General features: G+C 43.0%; 1 protein-coding gene across 2 annotated transcripts in view; it reads right to left on the bottom strand.

Moving 5' to 3' along the window:
• Positions 1 to 15829, bottom strand: part of robo3 (roundabout, axon guidance receptor, homolog 3 (Drosophila)) — a 103252-nt gene that overhangs the window by 22623 nt on the left and 64800 nt on the right. For both annotated transcript variants that reach the window (XM_078266133.1, XM_078266135.1), the window contains exons 9-11: positions 11735 to 11940; positions 3182 to 3263; positions 698 to 866 (exon numbers count right to left, since the gene is read on the bottom strand). In XM_078266133.1, the coding sequence (XP_078122259.1) occupies positions 698 to 866; positions 3182 to 3263; positions 11735 to 11940 (457 nt within the window). The remainder of the gene's footprint in view (positions 1 to 697; positions 867 to 3181; positions 3264 to 11734; positions 11941 to 15829) is intronic.

Raw genomic sequence — 15829 nt, 5'->3', positions numbered from 1 at the left:
TTTTCATCTGGAGGTCTCCTTCCATCCGTCGAGCCACCCGTCCTGCTCAGCTAAATCTACTTTTCCCCATAATTAATCCAAGGTGGACTTCCTCTCAAGTTGGCAGTACCTGAACGTCTCAGCTGAGCTGCGTTTAGGCACACGAGTGTGTCGATTAGCCATGAAGGACAAGAGAGTCCTGTGTGTTTGTTACTATGTAACTGTATGCATGTCTGAGCACAGGCAAACTTTTTCGGACATGTTGTAACTAGTTACAGTACTTCATCCAATGACAAGCTCTTACCGGGCCAAAACGGGTCTGTAAAAAGCTGAAATTAAATGTCACATTTCCTTGTACATTTTGTCCATTGAATTGTTCAGTTGAGTTTCTGAGTCTTCTTTTCAAGCTCTAATAAAAGTTGATGAATGTTGTAGCCCGACTCTTTTTAAAGAGCTGCAAACCATGAATGAAAGTCATTAGTCTGGGCTTCTGTGAGGGAGTTCTAGTGTCCCAACATGAAAAGCTTTTCTATTCCGACATTATTACATTAAAATTGTCGAATTGTAAGACATCCAATAAAAGAGGATTTCACTGCTAATGAAAAATCCTTGACGATTATGAAGGTATACAGATCAGGTGAAAACGAGGGAAAGTGTGTCCATTCGTAGGTTCTTTTTGCACCTGCCCTTGATGCAGCTTAGATGTTGCGAAGCTCACCTGAACGCCTCGATGATGTAGGAGGTGACGGCGGCTCCTCCCTCGTGGGCGTTGGGTTGCCAGGTCAGAGAGACGCTGTTCTTGGACACGTCTGTGACCATGGGTTTGTGCGGCGGACCTGGCAACTGGAAGGGCTCTGTGGCCTGAGCTACCGATGGGTCTGCACTCTCTGCATGGTGAGGAGGGGGGAGACAAAGATGGAGGCATGAAGGAGGAGAGAGAGGAGGGAGGCGGAGGAGAAATACAGTGCACATTTGATTATTAACTGCAACATCCGCCTTTAACATCATAACGTCCTCTGTGTAATCCCGCTGATGATGACTGAACATTTGCATCACTGCTTGCTGCAGGCGGACTTCCTCACTTCTAACAGACTTCACAATTTAGCTTTTCACAACAACTATTGGATCTTAACTACCCATTACGCTGCTGAATGTCAAATAACAGACTTAGGTGCCATCAGAGCAGCTTGTTAAGTCGTTACTCCTTCATTTAATGCCACTAATGAAATCTCTACAGCCTTTTTTTTTTAAAAGGGCCTGGCCTCACAGAGCAGTATGCAGTATGCAGCGGCAGACGATATCTCACAATTATGTCCTGAATGAGGGAATTGGCTTGTTTTTAGTCTATATCGACGACCTTTTATTTCCGGGATTGTTCAGGTGCCGCTGGAAATTCTGCCGGATGTCCCCCCCCTTCCTCTTTCTTTGTGTTGGCGTTCTAACCTCTGGTGGATTTGTGAGGACTATGGTTACCTGCTCCTCAGATCTCTGCAGGGTAAATCCAGACAGCTAGCTAGACTATCTGTCCAATCGGAGTTTTCTCTTGCTCTGTCCGGGGCTTAGCGCCGCCCAAGACGATTGTGATTGGTTTAAAGAAATGACAATAAACCAGAGCACGTTTTTCTCCCATCCCAGAATGCTGTGTGGACTAGCCAGACCTTCCTCCGCAGCGCTGTGGAGGAAGGTCTGGCAAAGCGAGACTAGCATGTTTTAAACTTTGTGTGTCTGTGTGTGTGTGTGTGTGTGTGTGACTGTGTCACAATGTGCATTATACTGATGTAGGATTTGTGATCTGTCTTGCTGTTTTGTTAGATGTTGCCATGTTTTTACTGTTGGATTTAAATTGTGCCCTGTCTAGGGACTGCAGATGGTACAATGCATCAAATGGCAACATTTATGTTAAAATTGTACATGGTCCCTAACGAATAAAATGAATAAATAAATAAATGTATCCCAAAAAGTGCCAGTCAACATCAGGCTTCACGTTCATACCTGGCTTTCACACCTATAGTTCGGCAGACTTGGTAAGATTTGGGGGGTGAAGTTGCAAAATTGTTGCATTTTTCCTTTGGTTGGGTTTGCATTCACAGTGCACTTTGTCAAACACACCAAACACTGTAAACAACTGACACACAGTTCAAACTGTCGCTGGGCTATTGGACAGAAAATCAGAGTGAAACTCGCCGACACTTCTGGTCTCACAAATAATGGAGCAACACCACATCTGATAATGTCTGGTTCTGCTTTAATGTCTCTGATATTTTAGACGGAAGCAAACAATGTGAGCCGCTGACAGACATCGAGTATAGGAGAGATGATGATGTCACACAGACGACCAGCGATGTGTGGTCAAAATAGGTTTTTGGATTTGAAAGTTATCAATCTTAAAATCATATTTAGGTCTGTAAATTGTGTGCAAGGTTCAAATTGCAGGCTAGTACATGCAATGTTTGTGGTTCATTTCCTGTATTTGGGTCGGATTGCACTTGGAAGCCAACCGAGACCCCCCACCCCCTTATTAAGCGGATCAGAGTTCGGTTGTATAGTCAGCGCCAGAGTTGGATTCAGCTTTCGGTGTGAAAGCTGAATCCAACTCTGGCTTTTGGTTGGATAGTCCCGTTGGTTTTGGGATGGTGCATATCCAACCAAACGCTCCAGGCCTCGGTTAAAACCTTAAAGCAACACTAGAGAACTTTTCCCGCTTCGGTCCTCCTACAGGTTGGAAGCAGAATTGTCCATTACATTACATTATGCAAGTTTGCCAGATCGGGTAGCGGATCTGTAGTTCGAATGAACTGGACAATGTAATGTAATGGACAATTCCGTTAGTTAAAGGCATTCATATTTGCCATCTGCCCAGAAACAGCCTCAGGCCCAGCAGGGGTTATGTGCTCCTTCGTTGGAGCTATTACATGCTCACAAGGCAGCTTGTTACTTTTTTTTATTTTTTATCTCACACTAAGAATACCTCAGTGCGCAAATGTTCTTATCTGCTGTCACACTTAAATCTATAACTCATTTCATTGCTGTTAATTATAAAAGTAAAGTGTTACACAGAGACGGTTCCAAATGAATAATAGTGCAGAAATAGAAGAGTGATAATCGGGCTTCTGCCTTCAGCTGTATAAAAGGTTTGTATTGTTACACTTACATAGAGCATAGAGTTATTTGCATGTATTTCAATCACGCAGAGACAATTTACCTTTGACTGTGAGCACTCCACTCCAACTCGTCTCTCCACTGGAGCTGGAAGCCACGCAGGTGTAAACCCCAGAGTCTGTTTCCTGGCAACAGTAAAACGTGTATCATTAGTTTGATGTGCGAGTGAGTGAGTGAGTGAGTGAGTGTGAGTGTGTGTGTGTGTGTGTGTGTGTGTGTGTGTGTGTGTGTGTGTGTGTGTGTGTGTGTGTGTGTGTGTGTGTGAGACAGTGATACTATGTTAATGTACCCATTACCAGTGATTGAGCCTAAATGTCATATCTCTCAAAGCAGAATGTTTGTCCTCAGAATACTGAGCAGAGGGAAGTTGGCCAGGATGAAAAAGCTGGCAGAACACAGAGCCGCTATTCACACCAAGGTGACTCTTTCCTCTTTCACATTGAGGTAAGACTGACTTTTTAGTATCGGGTTAGAGCAGCTTACAGCTCCCATTGGTGCCAATATGTTTAAAAAAGTGCATCTATGACACTGTCATCACCTTTTGTCTTTCTGAATCAGAATCAGAAAAAGGATTTACTATAAAGTAAGACAGTAACACATACAAGGAACTTGCCTTGGTGGATGGTGCATACATAAACACAAACGTATTAAAAGGAAATGAATGTTAAAGAAATGATACCATTAATATATATATATATATATATATATATATATATAAGAGCTGTCAATTGAATAAAAAATGTAATCTAATTAATTACATACTCTGTGATTAATTAATCAAAATTAATCGCATACATAATTAACGGTGCCTGAACCGATACTTAAAAATAAAAATCCATAAATTCACATTGTATGATTTTTAAGTAATTAATTTGCATTTTATTGCATGACATAAGTATTTGATACATCAGAAAAGCAGAACTTAATATTTGGTACAGAAACCTTCGTTTGCAATTACAGAGATCATATGTTTCCTGTAGTTCTTGACCAGGTTTGCACACACTGCAGCAGGGATTTTGGCCCACTCCTCCATACAGACCTTCTCCAGATCCTTCAGGTTTCGGGGCTGTCGCTGGGCAACACGGACTTTCAGCTCCCTCCAAAGATTTTCTATTGGGTTCAGGTCTGGAGACTGGCTAGGCCACTCCAGGACCTTGAGATGCTTCTTACGGAGCAACTCCTTAGTTGCCCTGGCTGTGTGTTTCGGGTCGTTGTCATGCTGGAAGACCCAGCCACGACCCATCTTCAATGCTCTTACTGAGGGAAGGAGGTTGTTGGCCAAGATCTCGCGATACATGGCCCCATTCATCCCTCCCCCTCAATACGGTGCAGTCGTCCTGTCCCCTTTGCAGAAAAGCATCACCAAAGAATGATGTTTCCACCTCCATGCTTCACAGTTGGGATGGTGTTCTTGGGGTTGTACTCATCCTTCTTCCTCCAAACACAGTGAGTGGAGTTTAGATCAAAAAGCTCTATTTTTGTCTCATCAGACCACATGACCTTCTCCCATTCCTCATCTGGATCATCCAGATGGTAACTGGCAAACTTCAGACGGGCCTGGACATGCGCTGGCTTGAGCAGGGGGACCTTGCGTGCGCTGCAGGATTTTAATCCATGATGGCGTAGTGTGTTACTAATGGTTTTCTTTGAGACTGTGGTCCCAGCTCTCTTCAGGTCATTGACCAGGTCCTGCCGTGTAGTTCTGGGCTGATCCCTCACCTTCCTCATGATCATTGATGCCCCATGAGGTGAGATCTTGCATGGAGCCCCAGACCGAGGGAGATTGACGGTCATCTTAAACTTCTTCCATTTTCTAATAATTGCGCCAACAGTTGTTGCCTTCTCACCAAGCTGCTTGCCTATTGCCCTGTAGCCCATCCCAGCCTTGTGCAGGTCTAACATTTTATCCCTGATGTCCTTACACAGCTCTCTGGTCTTGGTCATTGTGGAGAGGTTGGAGTCTGTTTGATTGAGTGTGTAGACAGGTGTCTTTTATACAGGTAACAAGTTCAAACAGGTGCAGTTAATACAGGTAATGAGTGGAGAACAGGAGGGCTTCTTAAAGAAATACTAACAGGTCTGTGAGAGCCGGAATTCTTACTGGTTGGTAGGTGATCAAATACTTATGTCATGCAATAAAATGCAAATTAATTATTTAAAAATCATACAATGTGATTTTCTGGATTTTTGTTTTAGATTCCGTCTCTCACAGTTGAAGAGTACCTATGATAAAAATTATAGACTTCTACATGCTTTGTAAGTGGGAAAACCTGCAAAATCGGCAGTGTATCAACTACTTTTTCTCCCCACTGTATATGTACAATAGAACTGCTTAACAATGAAAAAAAGAAGGCTGTATGGTTTAGTGCAGGATGAGCAAAATATGTTGAGGTATGTGCAAAAGTTCAATATACAGTATATATATACATATATATATACATATATATATATATATATATATATATATATATATATATATATATATATATATATACATATACACATACACTACCAGTCAAAAGTTGGGGGTCACTTACAAATTTCCATTGCACTCCATTATAAACAGAATACCAGCTGATCTGAGTGGTGGCTGATATGTAATGCAATATCTACATTGCCCATTATCAGCAACCATTCATCCAATGTCCCAAAGGCATATTCTGTTTACTAATCTGATATCATTTTAAAAGGCTAACTGAGAAAACATTGGAGAACCCTTTTGCAATTATGTAAGCACATAATATAATCTGAAAACTGCTGCCCTGGTTAAAAAAACAATGTAACTGATCTCAGCTGGTATTGTGTCTATAATGGAGTGGAATGGAAATCTCTAAGTGACCCCAAACTTTTGACCGGTAGTGCATATAGTCCAGGCTGTTTGTTAATGCAACGTGTAGTGTCTAGGAGTGGGGTTAAGATTAATGTTAAAGAGGCTGATTGCAGTCGGGAAGAAACAGGTTTTGTGGCGTGAGGTTTCTGTGTTCTTTGTGTCACAGTGAAGAAACCTCATCGGCAGGCATCAAAATCCCAGATGGCATCATATCAGTATCTAAGATGGAAACTATACGCGTGTTTTGCTGGCTGTAAGGACAGCACTACGGATGCATGGACAGATTATAATGACATAAAGATGATAATGGTTGTCCTGAGACGGGTGAACTCCAGAGGCACGTGGCAATGCAGATGGATTCTAATTGCACGGTTGGGATGTGAAGTTCCTGTGAATATTCATTTGGATACATCTATCTCTCATATAATTATACATACATTATCATATTATATAATGATAATATCTAAACTTTAAAAATTGTCAGCTTGGAAGTTTGGAAGTAAAAGGGCAGCATTCAGCCGATAAACTGGGCGTTTATCAACATCTATTGATCAGTATTCTTTCATAGTAAGAAACTGCTTCTCTTGGGCATCGAGGCTTGTTAATTGTGTATGGATATTTGCGTTCTCGTTAGAAGTACAGTACCTAAAAATAACATCTGCTTTAATTCACTGCTTTTACTTGGGACGTTTTGTCGAATGTAGTTATTTTAGTTATTTTCCATCAAAGATAATATTCTCAGTGGATCTATTTGATGCCAAAGCTGAAGTCAAGCTGGTGGCTTTTATGCTCCTCGTCTGATTCCTGCGCGGCAGAGGAGGAGAGTTGAAGGAAGGATCAAAGGACAGAATTTTAATGACCAGCTAGAGGTCTAGAAATTTCTAAGGCGCCAGTTTTTGTACTCAACAGCTACTTAGCATTCTGGACAGGCTGTGAGCAGATGTAATTAAGAGCTGTGTGATAAATGTGCCTTTATGTATATATGTGTGTGTGTGTGTGTGTGCGGGCACATGTGAATGCTGGCTATCAAATTTTTGGCGAGTAAAGCCAAAAGCTAGACGGGCTGTGAAATTGCTTACAACAGAGGGAGATGTTGGGGGTCTCTACACTGGGGAATGGAACACAGAAGGAGTAACAACTCGCAGGAGCAGTGCCTCGGAACATTTCTGGTGCTTTAGCTTCACTGCTCCAGCTCTTTCTTTTTGTCTTTTTTTTCTCCAATTTAGTTTCAAACGATCCTTTATTTAAGATGTAGAATGTTCCGTGACTATAAATGTGCATTAGAAGACAAAGGACACTAGCTGACTGTCAAGTGATTATCAGTCGAATTACCAAGTTAGACTTCTAGTTCTGAATTCAACTCATTGTGTAAATGCAGGGTAAAAGGGGAAACCTCTCGATGCATAGGGAATACAGGGACGTCTTATTTGAAGCTAACCTGTAGCTTCTTTGATAACTAGCGGCCCCTACGAAGCAATGGTTTTATCGAGCAGGTTCAGAAAGATAACAACACTGTGTGAAAAAAGCTGTCCCCTTATTCACTGGAATGGTTGCTTACGCTGAGCGCACCGGCTAAAAATAATTCTGCCGAGTGCAAAAGGCAGCCGTGCATTTCAACCGCTGGTGGCCTTAATGCAGCACAAGGGGTAGAGGAGTGCAAGTAAAACAGGCAAGGATGTGCAATGGTTTCATGAGCTATGAAATACATTCAACAAAAGGGCTTAAAGGGTCATTTCGTGGTTTTTTTCAACCTGGACCCCATTTCTCCACACATTGGTGTCTAAGTGACTAATGTGAACAAAAGAACTTCGAAATTGGTCCAGTATTGAGCGACAACGCTGGAACCTGCGGTCGCAAACCGGGCTGCAATATAATTCTATAGGGAAAACACACATCTTAAATTTACGTCCACTAAAAGTTGTGTTGTTGCCGCTGACAGACTCAGATTATTATTCTAAGTGTCTGACAACATTATGAAAGGATCCCTACAGAGATAGACCTTTTAGTTAAAGAGGAAGATCCTTTTAGTTTAACATGAAACAGCCCCGAAATCACCATCACCAAACTCCACCAGACTCCATGTAAATAATCAGGACTTTTAGGATTCATACACTGTGTTTTGGTGAAAAACAAAAACATGTTTGTTTACAAGATAAACTCCACAGAGTAGCTGTAAAACTTGATAAATTATAAATTGGGCTCCATTTACAGTACACTGTGAGGGCAAAGGGACTGACTTTGTATTGTAATGTTAACTGCACCTGCGAGGGCTGTTGGCTCTCTAAACAGTTCTCCTGTTGCACACTGTCTGTGTGTGTGTGCGCGCGCGTGTGCATGCGTGGTTGCACAGGTGTGTGTGTGGTCTTATTTTTCATCTGTGTTGCTGCAAGAGGTTTTAGTCCTCTGTAGTTCATCAATTTACATGCAGACCCAATCCACCGCAAACCCAATCAGCCTCGCCTTATTCACTTATTCTGCCAACATAGCTCATATTACTCCCATTGAAAACCTTATACATTATGCAGAGGATGTACGAGGCAGAGGCCGTCATGACTAATGCCTCGCTGAGCGCTGTGCACGTACACACACACACACACACACACACACACACACACGTCTGGGCCGTCTCATCAGTAACGCTGACAGAGGAATTACTCAAGCCAAAGTGGCTTGTCAGAGCGTCCTGCAGGACACGGGACAGGGGACTCTCCGTCCCATACAGCATCCCGCGCTGCTCCTCATCTCCCTCTATAGGCCCTGACCGTGAGTTGACCTGTGGGCCGGCTGATGGTGCGTCTGGCTGAGGAGGGTAAAAAGCGGGTCCCCAGATGGTGGCGTTTGATCGGTGGATGGGGAAATGGGCACAGAGGGCGGGTGGGGGTAAACAGCCGGGGCACCTGACAATTAATCAAGGCCGGCAGCTCTGGGGGCGCTGCGCGAAACAGATTGCTGAAAAATAGATTAGGCGAGAGGAAGAGAGGAGAGCAGGAGGGAGGCAGGGGAGAGGAGCTTCACACTTCAAGAGGGAATATTATTTATTTATTATAGTTTGATCACATCTTTAAGGTTTGGGGGATATTTTGGATATTTTCTCCTTTGTCCAGCACCTGCTAACTACCCAGTTAGCATGGGTATCACGGGCCTTCTGCACAAGAGTGCACAGAAGGTTGACAATGATGTCAGATCCTTTTTTCGAAGGGGTGCAAGAGGGAAATGTGATTACCGACTATAACACGTGTACACTGGGATTTAAAGTCAACACATGAACTCGATTTCCTACTTTAACCTGATTACTCCCACTGATCTGTTTCTCTTTTGTCCATGTGGTCCTTCTCACACTCCTCGGGCTTTGTTTGGGCTCCTCTGTTTCCCCAACTGCCCCTCTCCCTTTCCTTTTTCACTTTGCCATACCCGCACACGACCCCCTATCCCACACCCACATCAACCGTTTAGCAGAATGGCAGCACAAACCTCTTTAATCCTGCCACCAGCACCACACACACACACACACACACACACACACACACACACACACACCCACACACACCCACCCACACACACCCACCCACACACACACACACCCACCCACCCACCCACCCACACACACACACACACAGTCTGTCCAGGACGTCTTGGCACCGGTGAGGGACCGAGGTGGTGTGTGTCTGGCAGTGATCCCGGGGTAATGGCATCTCCTCATTGCCAGGGTACGAGGAACAAACAGACCATCTGTCCCCCCCCCCCCCAGGAGCCATGATGAAATCAACTTATTTTTATTTTATTATACCGTTTATTTCAGGGTGTAATGCATTTTATGAATGTTGATTTCATTTGTTTTTTTGTTGTTGTTTTTTTTTGGGGGGGGGGTTGGAGAAGCAGGCAGGAGTACCGACGCGGAAGCAATGTACTGCTGTGGACGAGGGGCGGGGGGGGGCAGCAGATAAACATGTTTTAGACACCGGGAAAAAAATCTCTATCAGTTTTTAAGTGTGCGAATATTTCCACCGTGCTGTCAGACGGCCCTTTCCCACGGGGAGCTGAAGCCGCTATCGATGCTCTCTTCAAAGCCAGCAGACTCCTTTGACAAAAATTCTTCAGCCGTTCTTTTTTCAAACTCCTTTTGTCATTGGTGTTTGAAAGGGTTAGATTGGATTCAACAAAATCACACAATAACACAAACACATTAACAGATGGAGGCAGTGGTGGACCAGCAAAAATGTCAAAGGAGTCTGGTGGCTTTGAAGAGAGCAGAGATAACGGCTTCCGTTCCCCATCACAGAGGGCTGTCTGACAGCAAGGCAAAATATTCTAAACATACTGTATATATAATATAAACATATATACTGTATATACTGTATGTACACTTAGTCCTGTTTTCTACCATCATTACAGCTTATGGTAAATAGAGAGAAACAGTCGATCAGACAATCTGAAAACTGGAAGCTGTGGGACTTGATTCTTAGTTGTAGTGATGGACCTTAATATCCAACTTTGGACATCAGAAAAGCCAGAAACTGAAGTGTGCAGAAACAACGTCTCAAAGTAAACAAATGATTCCTACAAGTACATGTTGTGATCTTATCTCTGAAATCCAAAGCTAGGAATACCAGCTGTTTTAATGTCTGCTGTAAAATCAAATCCACCACCATCACTGAGGGCATGTCCATCCATCCATCCATCCATCTTCATCCGCTTATCCGGGGTCGGGTCGCGGGGGTAGCAGCTCCAGCAGGGGACCCCAAACTTCCCTTTCCCGGGCCACATTAACCAGCTCCGACTGGGGGATCTCGAGGCGTTCCCAGGCCAGGTTGGAGATATAATCCCTCCACCTAGTCCTGGGTCTCCCCCGAGGCCTCCTCCCAGCTGAGGGCATGTACGCTCTTCAAATGGCTTCCTAAGCAGGAGCACTTCAGAGTCGGCGCTCTCAGCTGTCACGTCACTCCCTTTAATTCGGAAATGACATGAATGCAGCACAAAATGTACTTCAGGCTTCTGACTCCTATCCAATCTCTCTCTGTCTCTCTCTCTCTCTCTCTCTGTCTCTCTCTTTCTCTGTCTCTCTCTCTCTCTCTCTGTGTCCCTCTCTCTCTCTCATCCAGTCCTCACTCGCATTGATGTATTGAGGATTTAATTACGAGTCTCAGTGATCGTTAATCATTGAGAGCCCACAACCCGTTCATGTGTGAGCCTCCTGGAGCCTCGCAGAGGCTGCGGTGACCTCAGGTGCTGCTTCACCCCCAGGAGGGAATTCTGGGCCGAATGGATTTCATTAGCATGGAGTAAGACGACGCTAACGACTGCTAATGGCCTTGCACGCTCATTATTATGGTGATCACGCCTCACACATGCATTCCACACCTCTCCTGCTCCTCCTCCTCCTCTCATAAAAACTCATCGTTTGAGTTGACGGTAAAAATGTCCTCCGTTTTAGTGCCTCATACTTTCCCCTGTAATTAAAACCGCTGTTTTACGGCTTGGAATGTGTTTATCTTGCGTGAACGGCATCATGTTTGATGTGCAAATAGTAATGGGTGAAGACGTTGAACACGTTTTAATGAGTTCACTGGAAACGGTGGTGTGATGGAATGAGAAGTAGCAAGAAATGAGTTCAAACAAGTTGAAGGGTCATCACAGAAAAGCTGTGAATTTAGAAGGCAAAATGAAAGTCAAAAAGTTTTATTTCCTGTTTCATTAGTCTGGGATTACATCAACGAATAAACGGTGTGCATTTGATTTGTTGTAAGTGGAAGTCTTTTATTGAAATACCTGGAGGTCGGTGATTTGGAAGGTGCCGTTTTCCATCAAGCTGACACGGCCGTCGTTTCCCAGGATCCTCTGGCCGTCTTTCTCCCACTGGATGCTGGGGATGGGGTTGCCCAGGATGTGGCAGTGCAACTGAGTGGTGGAACCAGGGGCTAACGTGTGATTGGCTGGTCCCTGGCGGATGATTGGTGGGACGCGGTCCGAAGGTGCTGTAGGGACATAACACAGTCAGAGGCTTTGGAAATACTCCTCTCTCTGTCATCGCGGGATTCAGTTTACGGTTTCACCCCGAGGGTGGTCCTCAGAATTACTGCATTGTTAATTTTTTGGAAAGTTTCCAAGAAAATTACAATGTCTTAACTAGGGTTGGGCATCGAGAACTGATTCCTACCTGGAATCGGTTCAAAAATTACGATTCCAGTGGAATCATTTCTTTATTGGAAACATTTGGAATCATTTGGAGGATTTGGTTTCAAATCTGATCATGGGTTCCAAACTTAAAATGTGCAACTTTTGGTTTCCGTAGCAGCCAGGTGCTTGTTGTGTTGCAGCCTTGGAGCACAGTAAGCGGCGCTCTAATGTGGCTTTATTTTACGTTGAAAAAGCTGTAAAACTTCAACCCACCATTGGATCAAAATAAAAGTTTCCTCTTATTTGTGAAATAAGCATGTGACCCGTTTCAACTCCACCCCTCAAAGAATCAGAATCAAGAATCGATGAGAACCGGAATCAAAAGGAAGAATTGGAATTGGAATCAGAATAGTTATAATCCAAACGATGCCTAGCCCTGGTCTTAACCCTTGTGTTGTCTTTGGGTCAAATGTGACCCGTTTTTCTAAATGTCTATATCAGAAATATGGGTTTCTTTTGAACTGCCTAATTTGGATGACAAGTACAACCAAAGATAGGATCTCTACTTTCATTGACTTTGGGGTTTTTCCTTACATTTTTTAGCATTTGAAAAAAAATAAACTGAAATGTTTTGAAACAGTATCCTGACTGAACGTTGACCCTTCTGTGATGATCCTCCCTTCAATATGAGTCTAAATAATTCATAATTTCTGCTTTCTTAATTTGCGATTTGGATATTGCAGTAGTCCATACTGCGATTTCGATAAAGTTGCGATTAGTTGTGCAGCCCTAGTACAGACACAAAATGATCCTGTCTGGTGAGTTACACACTCACTATCCATCACAACATCAGAAAAGCTGCAGAGCTGTAAACAGTCCACTCAACACTGCATTTCATCCAACAATCATAGGCTAAATGAAAAATACAGCTCACCTTCTGCTTTAAATCCATTATGTTATGTTAAACTATGAGGCCTGGTTGATATGTTTGATGTGTTTGTGTTTTTTCCATTACTGGTCAGTTATTAATTGTGTTATCCCTGTCCTAGAAGCCATATTTACAGACACGCTAAAGTCTACAGCTTGCTCTTTGGGTTCCAGATGGTCATGTTTGCCTGTAATTTCCCGGCCTGCCCTGCCAAGTGAGATGTAACATGTCACTATAAGAGAAACATTCACTCCCAGAGGCTCTCGAGTCCACCTCTCTCTCTCTGGCCCTGCCCCAGTTCAGCATGCAAATGGACGACACCAATTTTTCTCGGACAGGAATATGTTGATTCATTGCCCTTCTTGTCAGAGTAATGGACCACTTGTCAGAATATTGAGTTGCAACCCAATGTATACACTAATAATATATATATATCATACGCAAAAGTGCCATTTGAACAAACACTATACCCTTTGAGTAACCATGGATTATTTTGGAACAGTCTTGGCAGAGTGTCTTTGGGTTTGTGGGTTAAAAAACTCCACAATTTCATACAATGACGAGAAACCAAATTCTACACTCCCTATCATGTCGTCAAAAAAGCTATTAATGACTTACATACTTTAATACAGTCATTAAAACATCTACTGTATATCTGCAAGGTGAATCTATTACATTTAAATTGCAGTGAGTGTGTTAGCCAGGATACATTCTATATCCACGACCTTCCACTTCAGGGATTGCTCTGTTGCCGCCGGAAATTCGGCCGAATGTCTGTCCTCTTTTCATTGCGTTCGTTGGCGTTCTAAACTCCGGCTGATTTCTGAGGACTATGGTTAACTGCTCCTGTCCTATCTGTCCAATCTGAGTTTTCTGTTGCACGACTAAAACTACTTTTGAACTTAAAACATGTTCCACCAAAACCCTCCTCCGCAGCGCTGTGGAGGAAGGTCTGGCAATGCGAGACTAGCCAGGATACAACACGATACACACATTTTGGTACGAGACAAATCAATGCTGACCGATACTTGGCAAAACAGAGAGGGTGAATTTGCACTAAACTTTGCTAAAAACTGAGTGAAAGTTAACTGTCAGAGACATTGTGAGATGTTGTTTTTTAGCTGTGTAAAAGTGCTGTTCCACTGGGCTTCACATCCGCAGACTAAGGAGTGGAATAGACACATGTAAATCCCTATTTGACGTGCAGCTACAATCACTGCTTAAACCCAGCCATTGGAATTAATGTCCTAAACAGTAAGCCTGCTTTCACTTCCCGTGTGTGCCCACAGCCTTCACGGTCATCACCAAGAAACTCATGGACATATAAGGCTGTCTTTACTGTATGTCTTAAATGTAAACACTGTGGTACAGTAGGGGTGTTGCCAACGAGCAGTCATGCTTAGTTTGGACAAGTCAAGTCAATTCCTGCACATTCATAACTGGCTGTGGAAAGAAGCTGAAGACTGTTAGTAACTGAAGGTTTACTTTTCTTTTTTTCTGCGATGGCAACCGGCGCTCACAAAGCCCTCGCCACACATTGACTGAGCGGAAATACAACATTTCAATCCCCCTACTGTTTGACATTTGCATTCAGATGGGGAGCAGGCCCTCATTATCATTCTGTGCTACAGCTCTGATATCATCCGCTAACTGGAGCTAAGTGAAAGTGTGAAAAGTCAATACAGGAGTTAGTGTAAATGGAGCTGAACCAAATCCCAGTTTACTCCCTGAATGGGAGGGCAGCATATGTTGCAGCCGGGTTATTTGCATAGAACTATCACCGGTTGTCCCTTATGATTACATCTGATAAGGACTCCTGCTGTCTGCTCATTTGGTGAAGAATATTTTAACATGAGACGGATTTGAAGGATGGATTTTTAAATGTTTTATTGCTGCACATGCAGGGGAAGGGAGGTTAAATCCACATGTTGTAAGAAATGATTAAAGGAGACCTATTATGCTTTTTTTCTGTCATATGTATATAATGTTACAATGTTGAATGTTCATATTTAATGTGGCAAAGGTTTCCAATAATGAGGTAAACATATGAATCAAGAAAAACAAGAAACATCCCCATGAGCCAAAACCTCAGATTTCCCACTGTTCTGAACGCTCCGGTTTCAGCAGTTTTTTCTACTCTCGGCCCTGTATGATGTCATACCCATCTGGTTCTCTATATATGGTCATCTGCTCCAGGCAGGTAGCTACTGCACTGTTTACATTACATACACTGCTACATGTGGCTACATGCTAACGCCAGGGAAAGCTGGGATTTTGGTTGCAGATGTAGTTCATTTCTCCCCAATTTCTGATCAAATTCATGCTAGAACTCGTCCGTTTGTGTAGTTTTTGGTTTAAAAGCCTTTATCTGGGATTTCTGACTGTTTTGTTCCTTTGACTTAATAAGCATGAATTATTAAACTAGTGAGTAAAACCAGCTGCCAGCTGAGGACACACACGTAAGCAGCTGCAAATGCTAATGATATTTTCTTTTGATTCAACTTTTAACATACATATTTCTGTTAAATAATCTGCCAAATACAGGCCAGAAAATGCACTTCAGTGCAGTTCAAAGATGCAATTCTTCAAGCATTTAAAGATGGGATTTGGAACTAAATTACTTACTAGGAGGGTAATGGTGGTGCATTAGTCTAACAAAAAGACAAAGGAAGATGTATGGCGTTAAGATGTCTATGCTGTCTCGGCCAGGACACTCCTTTAAAAGAGTCTTAATCTCAGTGAGGCACTGGTTATATCAAGTGATATATTTGTACCGAACAGAATTCAGATCTTGGGTAAATATACATGCATGAATTTGA

Source organism: Sander vitreus, chromosome 13, assembly GCF_031162955.1.
Source record: "Sander vitreus isolate 19-12246 chromosome 13, sanVit1, whole genome shotgun sequence".
NCBI lineage: Eukaryota > Metazoa > Chordata > Actinopteri > Perciformes > Percidae > Sander > Sander vitreus.
Note: the sequence above shows the minus strand (reverse complement) of the source record. Positions and strands in the feature narration are given on the sequence as shown.